Source organism: Oncorhynchus keta, chromosome 1, assembly GCF_023373465.1.
Source record: "Oncorhynchus keta strain PuntledgeMale-10-30-2019 chromosome 1, Oket_V2, whole genome shotgun sequence".
NCBI classification, from domain to species: Eukaryota; Metazoa; Chordata; class Actinopteri; order Salmoniformes; family Salmonidae; genus Oncorhynchus; species Oncorhynchus keta.
This window is the reverse complement of record NC_068421.1, coordinates 6,438,252-6,460,751: the sequence shown is the minus strand read 5'-3', so window position 1 is coordinate 6,460,751 and position 22,500 is coordinate 6,438,252. Positions and strand designations below refer to the sequence as shown.

The 22,500-nt window shown below is 48.4% G+C and overlaps 1 protein-coding gene across 1 annotated transcript in view; it reads left to right on the top strand.

The window, feature by feature from the left end:
- The window catches only part of LOC118382123 (tyrosine-protein kinase receptor UFO), a 109,849-nt gene extending 95,583 nt beyond the window's left edge, over window positions 1–14,266 (top strand). Inside the window, exons 12-19 of the mRNA XM_052469277.1 lie at window positions 137–232; window positions 1,837–1,914; window positions 2,622–2,714; window positions 3,258–3,379; window positions 9,341–9,450; window positions 9,933–10,092; window positions 11,603–11,739; window positions 12,627–14,266. Of these exons, the coding sequence (XP_052325237.1) occupies window positions 137–232; window positions 1,837–1,914; window positions 2,622–2,714; window positions 3,258–3,379; window positions 9,341–9,450; window positions 9,933–10,092; window positions 11,603–11,739; window positions 12,627–13,062 (1,232 nt within the window). The 3' untranslated portion in view covers window positions 13,063–14,266. The remainder of the gene's footprint in view (window positions 1–136; window positions 233–1,836; window positions 1,915–2,621; window positions 2,715–3,257; window positions 3,380–9,340; window positions 9,451–9,932; window positions 10,093–11,602; window positions 11,740–12,626) is intronic.
- The last annotated feature ends 8,234 nt before the right edge of the window (window positions 14,267–22,500 follow it).

Below are 22,500 nucleotides of genomic sequence, written 5' to 3'. Positions count from 1 at the left end.
GTGTGTTGTTGTGTATGTGGTATTGTTTATGTGTTGTTGTTTATGTGGTGTTGTTTGTGTGTTGTTGTGTATGTGGTATTGTTTATGTGTTGTTGTTAATGTGTTTGTGTTTATGTGTTGTTGTTGTCCTCCTCAGTGAACACCCTCGGCATCAGTGATGAGCTGAAACATAAGCTGCAGGATGTGATGGTGGACAGACACAAACTAACCCTGGGAAAGACTCTGGGAGAGGGTGAGTGTGTTTCTAGATCCTGTCGTGGTGCAACACAGGGTGAGTGTGTTTCTAGATCCTGTCGTGGTGCAACACAGGGTGAGTGTGTTTCTAGATCCTGTCGTGGTGCAACACAGGGTGAGTGTGGTTCTAGATCTTGTCGTGGTGCAACACAGGGTGAGTGTGGTTCTAGATCCTGTCGTGGTGCAACACAGGGTGAGTGTGTTTCTAGATCCTGTCGTGGTGCAACACAGGGTGAGTGTGGTTCTAGATCCTGCCGTGGTGCAACACAGGGTGAGTGTGGTTCTAGATCCTGTCGTGGTGCAACACAGGGTGAGTGTGGTTCTAGATCCTGTCGTGGTGCAACACAGGGTGAGTGTGTTTCTAGATCCTGTCGTGGTGCAACACAGGGTGAGTGTGGTTCTAGATCCTGTCGTGGTGCAACACAGGGTGAGTGTGGTTCTAGATCCTGTCGTGGTGCAACACAGGGTGAGTGTGGTTCTAGATCCTGTCGTGGTGCAACACAGGGTGTTTCTAGATCCTGTGTTTCTAGATCCTGTCGTGGTGCAACACAGGGTGAGTGTGGTTCTAGATCCTGTCGTGGTGCAACACAGGGTGAGTGTGGTTCTAGATCCTGTCGTGGTGCAACACAGGGTGAGTGTGGTTCTAGATCCTGTCGTGGTGCAACACAGGGTGAGTGTGGTTCTAGATCCTGTCGTGGTGCAACACAGGGTGAGTGTGGTTCTAGATCCTGTCGTGGTGCAACACAGGGTGAGTGTGGTTCTAGATCCTGTCGTGGTGCAACACAGGGTGAGTGTGGTTCTAGATCCTGTCGTGGTGCAACACAGGGTGAGTGTGGTTCTAGATCCTGTCGTGGTGCAACACAGGGTGAGTGTGGTTCTAGATCCTGTCGTTGGTGCAACACAGGGTGAGTGTGGTTCTAGATCCTGTCGTGGTGCAACACAGGGTGAGTGTGGTTCTAGATCCTGTCGTGGTGCAACACAGGGTGAGTGTGGTTCTAGATCCTGTCGTGGTGCAACACAGGGTGAGTGTGGTTCTAGATCCTGTCGTGGTGCAACACAGGGTGAGTGTGGTTCTAGATCCTGTCGTGGTGCAACACAGGGTGAGTGTGGTTCTAGATCCTGTCGTGGTGCAACACAGGGTGAGTGTGGTTCTAGATCCTGTCGTGGTGCAACACAGGGTGAGTGTGGTTCTAGATCCTGTCGTGGTGCAACACAGGGTGAGTGTGGTTCTAGATCCTGTCGTGGTGCAACACAGGGTGAGTGTGGTTCTAGATCCTGTCGTGGTGCAACACAGGGTGAGTGTGGTTCTAGATCCTGTCGTGGTGCAACACAGGGTGAGTGTGGTTCTAGATCCTGTCGTGGTGCAACACAGGGTGAGTGTGTGTCCATCGAATTGCCTTGTTACTAGCAAAACCGTTCAGGCAACGAACTGATACAGAGGCACACACCGACCTTGTCCTGGGCTCAAGGCCTGCAGGGAGATACAAACGAAAAAATAAGGAGTACATTGACCTGAGAAATGTCAAAGGGTATCAAATCTGCTGTGGAACAATGTCCCCTTTGTTAATGTAAATGGATGCTTGCCTGTCTGTGTGTCTACAGGAGAGTTTGGCTCTGTGATGGAGGGAGTGTTAACACATGAGGAGTCTGTTCTCAAAGTGGCTGTGAAGACCATGAAGAGTAAGTTCACTATGACACAACTACAGTGTAAGCGGCACAAACACTAGTCACACTTTCCTGCTTCTGTGACAGACTACTTTTGACAGACTACTTTTGTTACACTACTTTTGACAGTAAAGTGCACTACCTTTGACAGTAAAGTGCACTACTTTTGACTTCTAAGTGCACTACTTTTGACAGTAAAGTGCACTACCTTTGACAGTAAAGTGCACTACTTTTGACTTCTAAGTGCACTACTTTTGACAGTAAAGTGCACTACCTTTGACAGTAAAGTGCACTACCTTTGACAGTAAAGTGCACTACCTTTGACAGTAAAGTGCACTACTTTTGACAGTAAAGTGCACTACTTTTGACAGTAAAGTGCACTACTTTTGACAGTAAAGTGGACTACTTTTGACCAGAGCCCCGAGTGCACTACTTTTGACCAGAGCCCCGAGTGCACTACTTTTGACCAGAGCCCCGAGTGCACTACTTTTGACAGTAAAGTGCACTACTTTTGACCAGAACCCCGAGTGCACTACTTTTGACCAGAGCCCCGAGTGCACTACTTTTGACCAGAGCCCCGAGTGCACTACTTTTGACCAGAGCCCCGAGTGCACTACTTTTGACTTCTAAGTGCACTACTTTTGACCAGAGCCCTGAGTGCACTACATAGGAGATGTGGACGTGAGATGCGTCCCTGTCCTCACCCTTCTCTCCTCCTCTAGTCGCCATCTGTACCCGCACTGAGATGGAAGACTTCCTGACAGAAGCTGCCTGTATGAAGGAGTTTGACCATCAGAACGTCATGAGACTGCTAGGTGAGACTGGACCAAACTACTGGGTTTGAGTGCATGTACAGGGCATTCAGGTAGTATTCACAGCCCTTCCCCTTTTTCCACAGTTTGATACGTTACAGCCTTATTCTAAAAGGTATTAAATTAATGTGTTTCCTCATCAATCTACACAAAATACCCCATAATGACATCACAATACCCCATAATGACATCACAATACCCCATAATGACATCACAATACCCCATAATGACATCACAATACCCCATAATGACATCACAATACCCCATACTGACATCACAATACACCATAATGACATCACAATACCCCATAATGACATCACAATACCTCATAATGACAAAGTGAAAACAGTCTATATTTTTTAGACATGAGTACTTTCCAAATGCACTGTATGTGTGTGTGTGTGTGTGTGTGTGTGTGTGTGTGTGTGTGTGTGTGTGTGTGTGTGTGTGTGTGTGTGTGTGTGTGTGTGTGTGTGTGTGTGTGTGTGTGTGTGTGTGGCCCCTGGAGAGAGTGTGACTGTCCCTCTGTCTGTCTGTGTGTCCCAGGTGTGTGTCTACAGACAGTAGAGAGTGAAGGTTACCCCTCCCCTGTGGTCATCCTGCCCTTTATGAAACACGGAGACCTACACAGCTACCTGCTCTACTCACGGCTTGGAGACTGCCCGGTGGTGAGCACACACATGCACACACACACACAACGCACGCAAACACACAAACACGCGCGCGAGCGCACACACACACACACACACACACACACACACACACACACACACACACACACACACACACACACACACACACACACACATGAGAAACACTACACTATGACTCTGTACAGACCAGTGGAGAAACATGTTGATTTGGAAGATAGAGACTATGACACAGACTAGTGTTGACAAACACTACACTATGACTCTGTACAGACCAGTGTTGATAAACACTACACTATGACTCTGTACAGACCAGTGTTGATAAACACTACACTATGACTCTGTACAGACTAGTGTTGAGAAACACTACACTATGACTCTGTACAGACCAGTGTTGAGAAACACTACACTATGACTCTGTACAGACTAGTGTTGAGAAACACTACACTATGACTCTGTACAGACTAGTGTTGAGAAACACTACACTATGACTCTGTACAGACCAGTGTTGAGAAACACTACACTATGACTCTGTACAGACTAGTGTTGAGAAACACTACACTATGACTCTGTACAGACTAGTGTTGAGAAACACTACACTATGACTCTGTACAGACTAGTGTTGAGAAACACTACACTATGACTCTGTACAGACTAGTGTTGATAAACACTACACTATGACTCTGTACAGACTAGTGTTGAGAAACACTACACTATGACTCTGTACAGACTAGTGTTGAGAAACACTACACTATGACTCTGTACAGACTAGTGTTGAGAAACACTACACTATGACTCTGTACAGACTAGTGTTGATAAACACTACACTATGACTCTGTACAGACCAGTGTTAATAAACACTACACTATGACTCTGTACAGACCAGTGTTGATAAACACTACACTATGACTCTGTACAGACTAGTGTTGAGAAACACTACACTATGACTCTGTACAGACCAGTGTTGATAAACACTACACTATGACTCTGTACAGACTAGTGTTGAGAAACACTACACTATGACTCTGTACAGACCAGTGTTGAGAAACACTACACTATGACTCTGTACAGACTAGTGTTGATAAACACTACACTATGACTCTGTACAGACTAGTGTTGAGAAACACTACACTATGACTCTGTACAGACCAGTGTTGATAAACACTACACTATGACTCTGTACAGACTAGTGTTGAGAAACACTACACTATGACTCTGTACAGACCAGTGTTGAGAAACACTACACTATGACTCTGTACAGACTAGTGTTGATAAACACTACACTATGACTCTGTACAGACTAGTGTTGATAAACACTACACTATGACTCTGTACAGACTAGTGTTGATAAACACTACACTATGACTCTGTACAGACTAGTGTTGATAAACACTACACTATGACTCTGTACAGACCAGTGTTGATAAACACTACACTATGACTCTGTACAGACTAGTGTTGAGAAACACTACACTATGACTCTGTACAGACCAGTGTTGATAAACACTACACTATGACTCTGTACAGACTAGTGTTGATAAACACTACACTATGACTCTGTACAGACTAGTGTTGAGAAACACTACACTATGACTCTGTACAGACCAGTGTTAATAAACACTACACTATGACTCTGTACAGACCAGTGTTAGTGTTGAGAAACACTGGGCCTTATCCAAACTAGAGTTCCTAGCAAATGTTGAAATGCTGCAGGATTTAGGAAATGGTCCAAAAACACTCTAGTGTAGAAGTTGACGTCCCAGCCTCCCTCTGGGACTAGGGTGGACTGCACCACTCTGTCTGCTATGGAGGGAATGGACTATACCATTCTGTCTGCTATGGGGGGAACAGACTATACCACTCTGTCTGCTATGGGGGGAACAGACTATACCACTCTGTCTGTTATGGGGGGAACAGACTATACCACTCTGTCTGCTATGGGGGGAACAGACTATACCACTCTGTCTGCTATGGGGGGAACAGACTATACCACTCTGTCTGCTATGGGGAGAACAGACTATACCACTATGTCTGCTATGGGGGAACAGGGCTATGGGGGAACAGACTATACCACTATGTCTGCTATGGGGAGAACAGACTATACCACTATGTCTGCTATGGGGAGAACAGACTATACCACTATGTCTGCTATGGGGGGAACAGACTATACCACTATGTCTGCTATGGGGGGAACAGACTATACCACTCTGTCTGCTATGGGGGGAACAGACTATACCACTATGTCTGCTATGGGGAGAACAGACTATACCACTCTGTCTGCTATGGGGAGAACAGACTATACCACTATGTCTGCTATGGGGGGAACAGACTATACCACTCTGTCTGCTATGGGGAGAACAGACTATACCACTATGTCTGCTATGGGGAGAACAGACTATACCACTATGTCTGCTATGGGGGGAACAGACTATACCACTATGTCTGCTATGGGGAGAACAGACTATACCACTATGTCTGCTATGGGGGGAACAGACTATACCACTATGTCTGCTATGGGGGGAACAGACTATACCACTCTGTCTGCTATGGGGAGAACAGACTATACCACTATGTCTGCTATGGGGGGAACAGACTATACCACTATGTCTGCTATGGGGGGAACAGACTATACCACTATGTCTGCTATGGGGAGAACAGACTATACCACTATGTCTGCTATGGGGAGAACAGACTATACCACTATGTCTGCTATGGGGAGAACAGACTATACCACTATGTCTGCTATGGGGGGAACAGACTATACCACTCTGTCTGCTATGGGGAGAACAGACTATACCACTATGTCTGCTATGGGGAGAACAGACTATACCACTATGTCTGCTATGGGGAGAACAGACTATTCCACTCTGTCTGCTATGGGGGGAACAGACTATACCACTCTGTCTGCTATGGGGAGAACAGACTATTCCACTCTGACTGCTATGGGGGGAACAGACTATACCACTCTGTCTGCTATGGGGGGAACAGACTATACCACTCTGTCTGCTATGGGGAGAACAGACTATACCACTATGTCTGCTATGGGGGGAACAGACTATACCACTATGTCTGCTATGGGGGGAACAGACTATTCCACTCTGTCTGCTATGGGGGGAACAGACTATACCACTCTGTCTGCTATGGGGGGAACAGACTATTCCACTAGTATAAATACAATATATATATATAATATCATCTCTATGTCACATGGTTCAGTCTCTGTCAGACAGCGGAGTATGTCGCCCTCTAGTGTACTGAAAACAAACATGCAGGTCTACCCTTTATGTGAGGGTGGCTTTGGGTACAGCAGAACTGCCCCCGCCTATCGTTAGGCTATGCTATGCTCAAACCCTACAGGCTATGCTCAAACCCTACAGGCTATGCTCAAACCCTACAGGCTATGGTCAAACCCTACAGGCTATGGTCAAACCCTACAGGCTATGCTCAAACACTACAGGCTATGCTCAAACCCTACAGGCTATGCTCAAACCCTACAGGCTATGCTCAAACCCTACAGGCTATGCTCAAACCCTACAGGCTATGGTCAAACCCTACAGGCTATGGTCAAACCCTACAGGCTATGCTCAAACCCTACAGGCTATGCTCAAACCCTACAGGCTATGCTCAAACCCTACAGGCTATGCTCAAACCCTACAGGCTATGCTCAAACCCTACAGGCTATGCTCAAACCCTACAGGCTATTCTCAAACCCTACAGGCTATTCTCAAACCCTACAGGCTATTCTCAAACCCTACAGGCTATTCTCAAACCCTACAGGCTATTCTCAAACCCTACAGGCTATGCTCAAACCCTACAGGCTATGGTCAAACCCTACAGGCTATGCTCAAACCCTACAGGCTATGCTCAAACCCTACAGGCTATGCTCAAACCCTACAGGCTATGCTCAAACACTACAGGCTATGCTCAAACCCTACAGGCTATGCTCAAACCCTACAGGCTATGCTCAAACCCTACAGGCTATGCTCAAACCCTACAGGCTATTCTCAAACCCTACAGGCTATTCTCAAACCCTACAGGCTATTCTCAAACCCTACAGGCTATTCTCAAACCCTACAGGCTATTCTCAAACCCTACAGGCTATGGTCAAACCCTACAGGCTATTCTCAAACCCTACAGGCTATGGTCAAACCCTACAGGCTATGGTCAAACCCTACAGGCTATTCTCAAACCCTACAGGCTATTCTCAAACCCTACAGGCTATGCTCAAACACTACAGGCTATTCTCAAACCCTACAGGCCATTCTCAAACCCTACAGGCTATTCTCAAACCCTACAGGCTATTCTCAAACCCTACAGGCTATTCTCAAACCCTACAGGCTATTCTCAAACCCTACAGGCTATGGTCAAACCCTGCATTAACTGTACATCTCTGTGGATTAGACTGGCTGCTAAATGACTCAAACATGTCAATGTCGATGTCAATTTTTTCTGTAAAACCTTCAGATAGAAATATAAATATGTAGTGTAGAACAGCCATGTATCTCTGACATTAAGGGATCCTGGCAGGTCTATTCTTAGTATTTCTACCTGTAGCACAACGGAACCCTGGCAGTTGTCCTCCAGTACAAATAATCTGTCTCTCTCTCTCTCTGTCTCTCTGTCTTTGTCTCTCTCTGTCCCCTGGCAGTAAAACATTTGAATAATCCTTGTCTCTCTGTGTTGTCCTCCAGTACAAATAATCTGTATCTCTCTCTATCTGTCTCTCTGTCTCTCCCTGTCTCTCTCTCTCTCTATCTCTCCCTGTCTCTCTATCTCTCTCTCTATCTCTCTCTGTCTCTTTGTCTCTCTCTGTCGATCTCTGTCTCTCTGTCTCTCCCTGTCTCTCTCTGTCTCTTTGTCTCTCCCTGTCTCTCTCTCTCTCTCTCTTTGTCTCTCTCTGTCGATCTCTCTCTCTCTGTCTCTCTGTTTTTGTCTCTCTCTGTCTGTCTCTGTCTTTGTCTCTCTCTGTCGATCTCTCTCTCTCTGTCTCTCCCTGTCTCTCTCTGTCTCTTTGTCTCTCCCTGTCTCTCTATCTCTCTCTCTTTGTCTCTCTCTGTCGATCTCTCTCTCTCTGTCTCTCTGTCTTTGTCTCTCTCTGTCGATCTCTCTGTCTTTGTCTCTTTCTGTCCCCTGGCAGTAAAACATTTTAATAATCATTGTCTCTCTGTGTTGTCCTCCAGTACAAATAATCTGTCTCTATCTCTGTCTCTTTGTCTCTCCCTGTCTCTCTCTCCCTCTGTCTCTTTGTCTCTCCCTGTCTCTCTATCTCTCTCTATTTCTCTCTCTGTCTCTTTGTCTCTCCCTGTCTCTCTCTCTCTGTCTCTTTGTCTCTCCCTGTCTCTCTATCTCTCTCTCTTTGTCTCTTCCTGTCTCTCTCTGTCTCTTTGTCTCTCTCTGTCTCTCTCTCTCTCTCTCTGTCTCTCTGTCTCATTGACTCTCTGTCAATCTCTCTCTCTCTGTCTCATTGTCTCCCTCTGTCGATCTCTCTCTCTGTCTCATTGACTCTCTGTCGATCTCTCTCTCTCTGTCTCTCTGTCGATCTCTCTCTCTCTCTCTCTGTCGATCTCTCTCTCTCTCTCTCTCTCTCTCTCTGTCGATCTCTGTCGATCTCTCTCTCTCTCTCTCTCTCTCTCTCTCTCTCTCTCTGTCTCATTGACTCTCTGTCGATATCTCTCTCTGTCTCTCTGTCTCATTGACTCTCTGTCAATCTCTCTCTCTGTCTCATTGTCTCCCTCTGTCGATCTCTCTCTCTGTCTCATTGACTCTCTGTCGATCTCTCTCTCTGTCTCATTGTCTCTCTCTCATTGACTCTCTGTCGATCTCTCTCTCTCTGTCGATCTCTCTGTCTCTCTGTCTCATTGACTCTCTGTCAATCTCTCTCTCTCTCTGTCTCTCTCAGTATCTGCTGTTAATTACCCTCGTGAATCCTGACAGTGGTACGCTGTAATAACACCTGTCTCCCTCTCTATCATCCTGCAGTACCTGCCGTCTCAGATGCTGGTGAAGTTCATGGTGGATATCGCCAAGGGGATGGAGTATCTCAGCAGAAACAACTTCATCCACAGAGACCTGGCTGCAAGGAACTGCATGTAATAACCAGCACTGTTGCTACCTATCAGTATCGCTATCTCTAGGCTAGGTTTCTCTGTTTCTATCTCTCTCGCTCTCTCTCTGTCTCTCTCTGTCTCTGTCTCTCTCTCTCTGTCTCTCTCTCTCTGTGTCTCTCTCTCTGTCTCTCTCTGTCTCTCTCTGTCTCTCTCTCTCTCTGTCTCTCTCTGTGTGTCTCTGTCTCTCTCTGTCTCTCTGTCTCTCTCTGTCTCTCTAGTGTCTGTCTCTCTCTGTCTCTCTGTCTATCTGTCTCTCTCTGTCTGTGTCTCTCTGTGTCTCTCTGTCTCTCTCTGTCTGTGTCTCTCTGTCTCTCTCTGTCTCTCTCTGTCTCTCTCTCTCTGTGTCTCTCTCTCTGTCTCTCTCTGTCTCTCTCTGTCTCTCTCTCTCTCTGTCTCTCTCTGTCTCTCTCTGTCTCTCTCTGTGTTCCAGGCTGAACCCATGTCTTTCTCTGTGTGTGTTCCAGGCTGAATGAGAACATGAATGTGTGTGTTGCTGACTTCGGCCTTTCTAAGAAGATATATAACGGAGACTACTACCGCCAGGGTCGCATCTCTAAGATGCCCGTCAAATGGATCGCCATCGAGAGCCTGGCAGACCGCGTCTACACCACCAAGAGCGATGTGGTGAGTCTAATGCATGTAGTGGTGTGTATGTAGTGCTGTGTATATAGTGTTGTGTGTGTAGTGGTGTGTATATAGGGGTGTGTATATAGTGGTGTGTGTGTAGTGGTGTGTATATAGTGGTGTGTATATAGGGGTGTGTATATAGTGGTGTGTATATAGTGGTGTGTGTGTGTAGTGGTGTGTATATATAGTGGTGTGTATGTAGTGGTGTGTATATAATGGTGTGTATATAGGGGTGTGTGTGTAGTGGTGTGTATATAGTGGTGTGTATATAGGGGTGTATATATAGTGGTGTGTATATAGTGGTGTGTATATAGTGGTGTGTATATAGTGGTGTGTGTATATAGTGGTGTGTGTGTGTAGTGGAGTGGTGTGTATATAGGGGTGTGTATATAGTGGTGTGTATATAGGAGTGTGTATATAGTGGTGTGTATATAGTGGTGTGTGTGTAGTGGTGTGTATATAGGGGTGTGTATATAGTGGTGTGTGTGTAGTGGTGTGTGTGTAGTGGTGTGTATATAGTGGTGTGTATATAGTGGTGTGTATATAGTGGTGTGTGTGTAGTGGTGTGTATATAGTGGTGTGTGTAGTGGTGTGTGTGTAGTGGTGTGTGTGTAGTGGTGTGTATGTGGTGGTGTGTATATAGTGTATATAGGGGTGTGTATATAGTGGTGTGTATATAGTGGTGTGTATATAGTGGTGTGCACGTAGTGGTGTGCACGTAGTGGTGTGCATGTGTGTGCATACAAATGTATTTTTTCTCAGCACCAGTTAATTCCCCTCCTATAAAGCCTAACTTCTTTGGTGTGTGGTCTATGAGAGGAATTAGGCTAGGCGAACATGTCAGTGTTTTAGCGCTTTGATTATGTCACAGGCATAGCTGCTGTTTTCCTAATGTGGATTTGTGTTTGTGTAATGTGTGAGACTGAGGCTCCTCTGACCCCCACTCTCTCCTCTCTCTGACTCGCTCTCTCTCGCTCCTCTCTCTGACACTCTCCTCTCTCACTCTCTCCTCTCTCTCGCTCCTCTCTCTGACACTCCCTCCTCTCTCTCACTCTCTCTCTCACTCTCTCCTCTCTCTCTCTCTCCTCTCTCTCTCCCTCCCTCCTCTCTGACTCTCTCTCCCTCTCTCTGACCCTCTCACTCTCTCCTCTCTGAACCTCTCTCCCTCTCTTCATTCTCTGATCCTCTCTCCCTCTCTCCTCTCTCTGACCCTCTCTCCCTTCTCTCCTCTGACCCTCTCTCCCTCCTCTCTCTGACCCTCTCTCTCACTCCCTAATTTCTCTGACCCTCTCTCCTCTGACCCTCTCTCCCTTCTCTCCTCTGACCCTCTCTCCCTCCTCTCTCTGACCCTCTCTCTCACTCCCTAATTTCTCTGACCCTCTCTCCCTCTCTCCTCTCTCTGACCCTCTCTCTCCCTACCTCCCTTCCTCTCTCTCCATCCATTCCTCCCTCCTTTCTCTCCCTACCTCACTTCCCCTCTCTCTCCCTCCCTCCCCCTCTCTCTCAGTGGTCATTTGGCGTGACCATGTGGGAGATAGCATCGCGCGGCCAGACTCCGTACCCAGGTGTGGAGAACAGTGAGATATATGACTACCTGAGACAAGGAAACCGTCTCAAACAACCTCCAGACTGTCTGGACAGCATGTGAGTGGATCAACACTAGTTTATCTTCTTACAACAGACCTGGGTCAATATACTGTAAATAAAAACAGACCTGGGTCAATATACTGTAAATAAAATACTGATTTCCATGTAGTTTGCCTGGGACACTCTTAGAAAAAAGGGTTCTTTGGCTGCACCAATAGGATAACCCTTTTTGGTTCCATGTAGAACCCTCTGTGGAAAGGGTTTAACAATGGAACCCAAAAGGGTTCTACCTGGAACCAAAAAGGGTTCTCCTATGGGGACAGCCGAGGAACCCTTTTAGGTTCTAGATCAGTGTTTCCCAACCCTGGCCCTTCAGTACTCCTAACAGTACACCTTGTCGTTGTAGCCCTTGATGAGGGTCATTGTTGGGGTACTGAAGGACCAGGGTTATTGTTGGGGGTACTGAAGGACCAGGGTTATTGTTGGGGTACTGAAGGACCAGGGTTATTGTTGGGGTACTGAAGGACCAGGGTTATTGTTGAAGGACCAGGGTTATTGTTGGGGGTACTGAAGGACCAGGGTTATTGTTGAAGGGAACCAGGGTATCTTCAAACTGTATAATGTCCCAATAGTGAAACTCCAGCTAAATCAAGTATTACAAATTTAGTTATAACCAAACCTCTATGTCCCAATAGTGAAACTCCAGCTAAATCAAGTATTACAAATTTAGTTATAACCAAACCTCTACTCTCTACTCTCCTTCTCTCCTCTCCTTCTCTCCTTCTCTCCTCTCCTCTCCTTCTCTCCTTTCGCTTCTCTTCCTCTCTCCTATCTCCTCACCTTCTTTCCTCTATTCTCCTCCTGTCTCCTTTCTCTTCTCCTTCTCTCCTCTCCTTCTCTCCTCTCGCTTCTCCTCCTGTCTCCTCTCTCCTTCTCTCCTTCAGTTATTCCCTGATGTTCTCCTGCTGGTTCTTGAGTCCTAAGGACCGTCCTCTGTTTGAGACTCTACGTGGGGAGCTGCAGAAAGCTCTGGAGGACCTGCCGGACTCCCAGGACCCAGATGAGATCCTCTATGTCAACATGGAGGAGTCGATGGAACTGGGGGCCGTGGGGGGACGCGACCCAGCCGGGGGCCTGAAGGGCTTGGACTCTGTGGCCACGGTGGAGGTGCACCACACCCACCCGAGCCGCTATGTCCTCTGTCCCCAACACGACACCAACCGCCTGCTCTCTGACTCCCTGGAGAGTCTTAACCTGGTGTCCTCCTCTTCCGCCACGCTGCCCCTGGGGACAACCCTACAACCCTCCGGCTGCTCCACCCCGACAAGCACGGCAGAGGTGCAGGAGGACAGGGGAGGGCCCAGGAAGGTACCCTGGTAGTGATGAAGGGCTCTACGCTCACCACTGTCACAGAGTCAATACAGACTGGTCAATACCATCAGAACTATACAATCCCTCCTGTTGGTATTCACTGTCAGTCTTGACAGATGGACAATACCATTTAATCCCAATCAAATAATTTAGCAAGCCTTTTTTGCACAAACATACTTCTACACACACCCATACACACTCCTTTAGGCATTCCAAGTTGTGATTGAAATAGTGGGATTGTCAAAATGTACATAGTTACGTCCTCACATCTACTCCTTCTTAAGCACACTTCGTACCGTAATGAGTCTACAGACTATTGGCCCTGAAACCCTTCAGACAGACCAGACAGTAAAGACCAGTACCCCTCAGACAGTAAAGACCAGTACCCCTCAGACAGTAAAGACCAGTACCCCTCAGACAGTAAAGACCAGTACCCCTCAGACAGTAAAGACCAGTACCCCTCAGACAGTAAAGACCAGTACCCCTCAGACAGTAAAGACCAGTACCCCTCAGACAGTAAAGACCAGTACCCCTCAGACAGACCAGACAGTAAAGACCAGTACCCCTCAGACAGTAAAGACCAGTACCCCTCAGACAGTAAAGACCAGTACCCCTCAGACAGTAAAGACCAGTACCCCTCAGACAGTAAAGACCAGTACCCCTCAGAAAGACCAGACAGTAAAGACCAGTACCCCTCAAGACAGTAAAGACCAGTACCCCTCAGACAGTAAAGACCAGTACCCCTCAGACAGTAAAGACCAGTACCCCTCAGACAGTAAAGACCAGTACCCCTCAGACAGTAAAGACCAGTACCCCTCAGACAGACCAGACAGTAAAGACAAGTACCCCTCAGACAGTAAAGACCAGTACCCCTCAGACAGTAAAGACCAGTACCCCTCAGACAGACAGACCAGACAGTAAAGACCAGTACCCCTCAAACAGTAAAGACCAGTACCCCTCAGACAGTAAAGACCAGTACCCCTCAGACAGTAAAGACCAGTACCCCTCAGACAGTAAAGACCAGTACCCCTCAGACAGTAAAGACCAGTACCCCTCAGACAGTAAAGACCAGTACCCATCAAACAGTAAATACCAGTACCCATCAAACAGTAAAGACCAGTACCCCTCAGACAGTAAAGACCAGTACCCCTCAGACAGTAAAGACCAGTACCCCTCAGACAGTAAAGACCAGTACCCCTCAGACAGTAAAGACCAGTACCCCTCAGACAGACCAGACAGTAAAGACCAGTACCCCTCAGACAGTAAAGACCAGTACCCCTCAGACAGTAAAGACCAGTACGCCTCAGACAGTAAAGACCAGTACCCCTCAGACAGTAAAGACCAGTACCTCTCAGACAATAAAAACCAGTACCCCTCAGACAGTAAAGACCAGTACTTCTCAGACAGTAAAGACCAGTACCCCTCAGACAGACCAGACAGTAAAGACCAGTACCCCTCAGACAGTAAAGACCAGTACCCCTCAGACAGTAAAGACCAGTACCCCTCAGACAGTAAAGACCAGTACCCCTCAGACAGTAAATACCAGTACCCCTCAGACAGACCAGACAGTAAAGACCAGTACCCCTCAGACAGTAAAGACCAGTACCCCTCAGACAGTAAAGACCAGTACCCCTCAGACAGTAAAGACCAGTACCCCTCAGACAGTAAAGACCAGTACCCCTCAGACAGACCAGACAGTAAAGACCAGTACCCCTCAGACAGACCAGACAGTAAAGACAAGTACCCTTCAGACAGTAAAGACCAGTACCCCTCAGACAGACAGTAAAGACCAGTACCCCTCAGACAGTAAAGACCAGTACCCCTCAGACAGACCAGACAGTAAAGACAAGTACCCTTCAGACAGTAAAGACCAGTACCCCTCAGACAGTAAAGACCAGTACCCCTCAGACAGACCAGACAGTAAAGACCAGTACCCCTCAGACAGTAAAGACCAGTACCCCTCAGACAGACCAGACAGTAAAGACCAGTACCCCTCAGACAGTAAAGACCAGTACCCCTCAGACAGACCACCATTAGCACATATTATAAGCAAGTCCTTGTTCACACAAACTGCATGCAGGACAATCATCAGTACCAGCTAAGACCCTGCCATATAGTGATCTACACAGTACCAGCAAAGACCCTGCCATATAGTGATCTACACAGTACCAGCTAAGACCCTGCCATATAGTGATCTACACAGTACCAGCTAAGACCCGGCCAAAGAGTGATCTACACAGTACCAGCTAAAACCCTGCCATATAGTGATCTTCACAGTGCCAGCTAAGACCCTGCCATATAGTGATCTACACAGTACCAGCTAAGACCCTGCCATATAGTGATCTACACAGTACCAGCTAAGACCCTGCCATATAGTGATCTACACAGTACCAGCTAAGACCCTGCCATATAGTGATCTACACAGTACCAGCTAAGACCCTGCCATATAGTGATCTACACAGTACCAGCTAAGACCCTGCCATATAGTGATCTACACAGTACCAGCTAAGACCTTGCCATATAGTGATCTACACAGTACCAGCTAAGACCCTGCCATATAGTGATCTACACAGTACCAGCTAAGACCTTGCCATATAGTGATCTACACAGTACCAGCTTAGACCCTGCCATATAGTGATCTACACAGTACCAGCTAAGACCTTGCCATATAGTGATCTACACAGTACCAGCTAAGACCCTGCCATATAGTGATCTACACAGTACCAGCTAAGACCCTGCCATATAGTGATCTACACAGTACCAGCTAAGACCTTGCCATATAGTGATCTACACAGTACCGGCTAAGACCCTGCCATATAGTGATCTACACAGTACCAGCTAAGACCCTGCCATATAGTGATCTACACAGTACCAGCTAAGACCTTGCCATATAGTGATCTACACAGTACCAGCTAAGACCCTGCCATATAGTGATCTAAACAGTACCAGCTAAGACCCTGCCATATAGTGATCTACACAGTACCAGCTAAGACCCTGCCATATAGTGATCTACACAGTACCAGCTAAGACCTTGAAGGAACCGTCCAGCAAGTATTGGAGAAGAGGACTAATCATAGAATGTATGGGACTAATACAATGAATGGCCCTGCCAGTGGGATAGAGGCCATTACAATGAATGGCCCTGCCAGTGGGATAGAGGCCATTACAATGAATGGCCCTGCCAGTGGGATAGAGGCCATTACAATGAATGGCCCTGCCAGTGGGATAGAGGCCATTACAATGAATGGCCCTGCCAGTGGGATAGAGACCATTACTCACTCTGTCTCCCCCAGTCTCACCCTGTCTCCCCCAGTCTCCCCCAGTCTCACTCTGTCTCCCCCAGTCTCACCCAGTCTCACCCTGTCTCCCCCTGTCTCCCCCAGTCTCACCCAGTCTCACCCTCTCTCCCCCTGTCTCCCCCAGTCTCACTCTGTCTCCCCCAGTCTCACTCTGTCTCCCCCTGTCTCCCCCAGTCTCACTCTGTCTACCCCAGTCTCACTCTGTCTCCCCCAGTCTAACTCTGTCTCCCCTATTCTCACTCTGTCTCCCCCAGTCTCACTCTGTCTCCCCCAGTCTCACCCAGTCTCACTCTGTCTCCCCCAGTCTCACCCTGTCTCCCCCAGTCTCACCCAGTCTCACCCAGTCTCACTCTGTCTCCCCCAGTCTCACCCAGTCTCACTCTGTCTTCCCCAGTCTCACCCAGTCTCACTCTGTCTCCCCCAGTCTCACCCTGTCTCCCCCAGTCTCACTCTGTCTCCCCAGTCTCACTCTGCCTCCCCCAGTCTCACTCTGTCTCCCCAGTCTCCCCCAGTCTAACACTGTCTCCCCCAGTCTAACTGTGTCTCCCCCAGTCTCACTCTGTCTCCCCCAGTCTCCCCCAGTCTACCTCTGTCTCCCCCAGTCTAACTGTGTCTCCCCCAGTCTCACTCTGTCTCCCCCAGTCTAACTGTGTCTCCCCCAGTCTCACTCTGTCTCCACCAGTCTCCCCCTGTCTCTCCCAGTCTCACTCTGTCTCCCCCAGTCTCACCCTGTCTCCCTCTGTCTCCCCCAGTCTCACACTGTTTCCCCCAGTCTCCCCCTGTCTCACTCTGTCTCCCCAGTCTCCCCCAGTCTAACACTGTCTCCCCCAGTCTCCCCCAGTCTAACTCTGTCTCCCCCAGTCTACCTCTGTCTCCCCCAGTCTAACTGTGTCTCCCCCAGTCTCACTCTGTCTCCCCCAGTCTCACTCTGTCTCCACCAGTCTCCCCCTGTCTCCCCCAGTCTCACCCTGTCTCCCTCTGTCTCCCCCAGTCTCACACTGTTTCCCCCAGTCTCCCCCTGTCTCCTTCTGTCTCCTCCAGTCTCACTCTGTCTCCCCCAGTCTAACTCTGTCTCCCCCAGTCTCCCCCAGTCTCCCTCAGTCTCACTCTGTCTCCCCAAGTCTCCCCCAGTCTAACTCTGTCTCTCCCAGTCTCCCCCAGTCTCCCCCAGTCTCCCCCCAGTCTCCCCCAGTCTCCCCCAGTCTCCCCCTGTCTCCCCCAGTCTCACTCTGTCTCCCCCAGTCTCACCCTGTCTCCCTCTGTCTCCCCCAGTCTCACACTGTTTCCCCCAGTCTCCCCCTGTCTCCTTCTGTCTCCTCCAGTCTCACTCTGTCTCCCCCCTAACTCTGTCTCCCCCAGTCTCCCCCAGTCTCCCCAGTCTAACTCTGTCTCCCCAGTCTCCCCCAGTCTCCCCCAGTCTCCCTCAGTCTCACTCTGTCTCCCCAGTCTCCCCCAGTCTAACTCTGTCTCCCCCAGTCTCCCCCAGTCTCCCTCAGTCTCACTCTGTCTCCCCAGTCTCCCCAGTCTCAGTCTCACTCTGTCTCCCCCAGTCTCCCCCAGTCTCACTCTGTCTCCCCCAGTCTCCCCAGTCCCCCAGTCTCCCCCAGTCTCCCCCAGTCTCCCCCAGTCTCTCCCCAGTCTCCCCAGTCTGTCTCCCCAGTCTCCCCAGTCTCCCCCAGTCTCCCCCAGTCTCACTCTGTCTCCCCCCACTCTGTCTCCCCCAGTCTCCCCCAGTCTCAGTCTCTGTCTCCCCCAGTCTCACTCTCTCCCCCAGTCTCTCCCCCCTCCCCAGTCTCTGTCTCCCCAGTCTGTCTCCCCAGTCTCCCCCCCTGTCTCCCCCAGTCTCCCTCTGTCTCAGCCTGTTTTGACCCATTGTGTTTTATCTTGTGGAAGAGAGAAGGGAAAAGCAACAGGTCAGACATACATAACATTTCATTGTTTGCTCAATTAAAGCAATGGAATAGCTATTGACAGGTTAATTCCATTGTAATTCCCATCAATTCTGAATGCAAAACACATTCCACATTGTTCTCATTGAAAATCATGTAAGAGAATTGGACTTAGGCTTTCAGTGTACTTTCTGAATTGACTGGGGAAAAAAATGAAATGGAATTGACTCCAACCCTGATTGATAAGATCACCTAGGACCAATAAGATATAGGGGGCAACATTATGTGTGTGTGTGTGTTCGTAAATTCAGTCTGGAGTGCTAGAGGGCGCTCTGGGAGTTTGTCAATTCGTTTGTCAATTCAGAGCGTTTGTCAGATTGTCTGTTATGTCATACATTACATTACATTTAAGTCATTTAGCAGACGCTCTTATCCAGAGCGACTTACAAATTGGTGCATTCACCTTATGACATCCAGTGGAACAGCCATGTCCCGTAGTAAATTCAGAGCGTTTTACTTCCGGAGCGTTCAGAGCGACCAGTGGACGCTCTGGGCGATCTGAGCGTTCTGACCCTAACAACAGCAGTCAGGCTAACGGTTAACTAGCTACTTCGGAGACACAAATGAGACAACATCTCACTCTGACCATTTTACTCACCCTAGCAGAGCTATTTAGGCTGTGTTCATGTTATCTAGAGCGTCGGTGACAAGCAGCAATTGAATTACGTAGTTTTTTTTTGCCCGACGTTTACTGACACCGGACATATTCAACGGGGTGTTGAGCGTTTGAATCCGTTATTTCTGCGCTCTGACACACTCAGACGAGAGTACTTTGAAATCAGAGTAGATGTTGGTTTAACCCAAAGCTACCGGAGGGTAACTACGGCTAGCTGAGGGTTACTATGGCTACCTGAGGGTTACAATGGCTACCTGATAGTTACTATGGCTACCCGAGGGTTACAATGGCTACCTGATAGTTACTATGGCTACCTGATAGTTACTATGGCTACCTAAGGGTCACGCCACACTCCTCAAACGTACATGTGGCTCAAAGCACAGTGTTACTATTATATAATATTGTTTAAACGTGTGTATTCTTTTATTTTATTTTTTATGTATAAGACCTTTGCACTAATATTAACGTGTTCTTGTATTTTTAGGTTTATTATATATTTTTTTGTGTTTGTTTGAATGGCATTTCATGTGTTCTTGGGGCTCTATTCAATCCGCATTGTGGAAGTTCAGCTTTACAGTGTGATTTAAACCATTTGTTCTTATCTGACATGCCTAGTTTAAATAAAGGTTACATTAAAAAATATTTATATAAAAATGTAAAGGCAATGTTCACCGCTTAAGCGAAGACTTACCTCACGTTAAACGATGCATGTGTCGTTTACATTTCTATCGCGGACTCTGTAACGCTTCTTCAGCTTCCCAGATTGAATAGAGCCCCTTTTGTAGGTCTTTTACCTTGTCAATGCAACAGTCTGCATGGACCACAAAGCACCACGTCAGACGGACATTTCATAGTAGGAGGAACGTTCTAGCATTTATCTACATGTTGTTCCGCGCCAGTAAAGACGTGATGTACATGATCCTGCTCTATTTTTGGTACTTTACACCTGGTATGATAGTGTACAGGTAGACAGCTGGTACGGTAGTGTACAGATAGACAGCTGGTACGGCAGTGTACAGGTAGACAGCTGGTACGGTAGTGTACAGGTAGACAGCTGGTACGGTAGTGTACAGATAGACAGCTGGTATGGCAGTGTACAGGTAGACAGCTGGTACGGTAGTGTACAGGTAGACAGCTGGTACGGCAGTGTACAGGTAGACAGCTGGTACGGTAGTGTACAGATAGACAGCTGGTACGGTAGTGTACAGATAGACAGCTGGTACGGCAGTGTACAGGTAGACAGCTGGTACGGTAGTGTACAGGTAGACAGCTAGTACGGTAGTGCACAGCTAGACAGCCGGTACGGTAGTGTACAGGTAGACAGCTGGTATGATAGTGTACAGGTAGACAGCTGGTACAGTAGTGTACAGGTAGACAGCTGGTACGGTAGTGCACAGGTAAACAGCCGGTATGATAGTGCACAGGTAGACAGCTGGTACGGTCGTGCACAGGTAGACAGCCGGTACGGTAGTGCACAGGTAGACAGCTGGTACGGTAGTGTACAGGTAGACAGCTGGTACGGTAGTGTACAGGTAGACAGCTGGTACGGTAGTGTACAGGTAGACAGCCGGTACGGTAGTGTACAGGTAGACAGCCGGTACGGTAGTGCACAGGTAGACAGCCGGTACGGTAGTGCACAGGTAGACAGCTGGTACGGTAGTGCACAGGTAGACAGCTGGTACAGTAGTGTACAGGTAGACAGCTGGTACAGTAGTGTACAGGTAGACAGCTGGTACAGTAGTGTACAGGTAGACAGCTGGTACAGTAGTGTACAGGTAGACAGCTGGTACGGTAGTGTACAGGTAGACAGCTGGTACAGTAGTGTACAGGTAGACAGCTGGTACAGTAGTGTACAGGTAGACAGCTGGTACAGTAGTGTACAGGTAGACAGCTGGTACAGTAGTGTACAGGTAGACAGCTGGTACAGTAGTGTACAGGTAGACAGCTGGTACGGTAGTGCACAGGTAGACAGCTGGTACGGTAGTGTACAGGTGACACACGGTAGTGCACAGGTAGACAGCCGGTACGGTAGTGTACAGGTAGACAGCCGGTACGGCAGTGTACAGGTAGACAGCCAGCAGTGCACAGGTAGACAGCTGGTACGGTAGTGTACAGGTAGACAGCTGGACAGTGCACAGGTAGACAGCTGGTACGGTAGTGCACAGGTAGACAGCTGGTACAGTAGTGTACAGGTAGACAGCTGGTACAGTGGTGTACAGGTAGACAGCTGGTACAGTAGTGTACAGGTAGACAGCTGGTACAGTAGTGTACAGGTAGACAGCTGGTACAGTAGTGTGCACAGGTAGACAGCCGGTACAGCAGTGTACAGGTAGACAGCTGGTACGGCAGTGTACAGGTAGACAGCTGGTACGGTAGTGCACAGGTAGACAGCCGGTACAGTAGTGTACAGGTAGACAGCTGGTACAGTAGTGTACAGGTAGACAGCTGGTACAGTAGTGTACAGGTAGACAGCTGGTACAGTAGTGTACAGGTAGACAGCCGGTACGGTAGTGTACAGGTAGACAGCTGGTACAGTAGTGTACAGGTAGACAGCCGGTACAGTAGTGTACAGGTAGACAGCTGGTACAGTAGTGTACAGGTAGACAGCTGGTACAGTAGTGTACAGGTAGACAGCCGGTACAGTAGTGTACAGGTAGACAGCCGGTACAGTGGTGTACAGGTAGACAGCCGGTACAGTAGTGTACAGGTAGACAGCGGTACAGCAGTGTACAGGTAGACAGCCGGTACAGTGGTGTACAGGTAGACAGCTGGTACAGTAGTGTACAGGTAGACAGCCGGTACAGTGGTGTACAGGTAGACAGCTGGTACAGTGGTGTACAGGTAGACAGCCGGTACGGTAGTGCACAGGTAGACAGCTGGTACGGTAGTGCACAGGTAGACAGCTGGTACGGTAGTGCACAGGTAGACAGCCGGTACGGTAGTGTACAGGTAGACAGCCGGTACAGTGGTGCACAGGTAGACAGCTGGTACAGTAGTGTACAGGTAGACAGCCGGTACAGTAGTGTACAGGTAGACAGCCGGTACAGTAGTGTACAGGTAGACAGCTGGTACAGTAGTGTACAGGTAGACAGCCGGTACAGTAGTGTACAGGTAGACAGCCGGTACAGTGGTGTACAGGTAGACAGCCGGTACAGTAGTGTACAGGTAGACAGCCGGTACAGTAGTGTACAGGTAGACAGCCGGTACAGTAGTGTACAGGTAGACAGCTGGTACAGTAGTGTACAGGTAGACAGCCGGTACAGTAGTGTACAGGTAGACAGCCGGTACAGTAGTGTACAGGTAGACAGCCGGTACAGTAGTGTACAGGTAGACAGCTGGTACAGTAGTGTACAGGTAGACAGCCGGTACAGTAGTGTACAGGTAGACAGCCGGTACGGTAGTGTACAGGTAGACAGCTGGTACAGTGGTGTACAGGTAGACAGCCGGTACAGTAGTGTACAGGTAGACAGCCGGTACAGTGGTGTACAGGTAGACAGCCGGTACAGTAGTGTACAGGTAGACAGCTGGTACAGTAGTGTACAGGTAGACAGCTGGTACAGTAGTGTACAGGTAGACAGCCGGT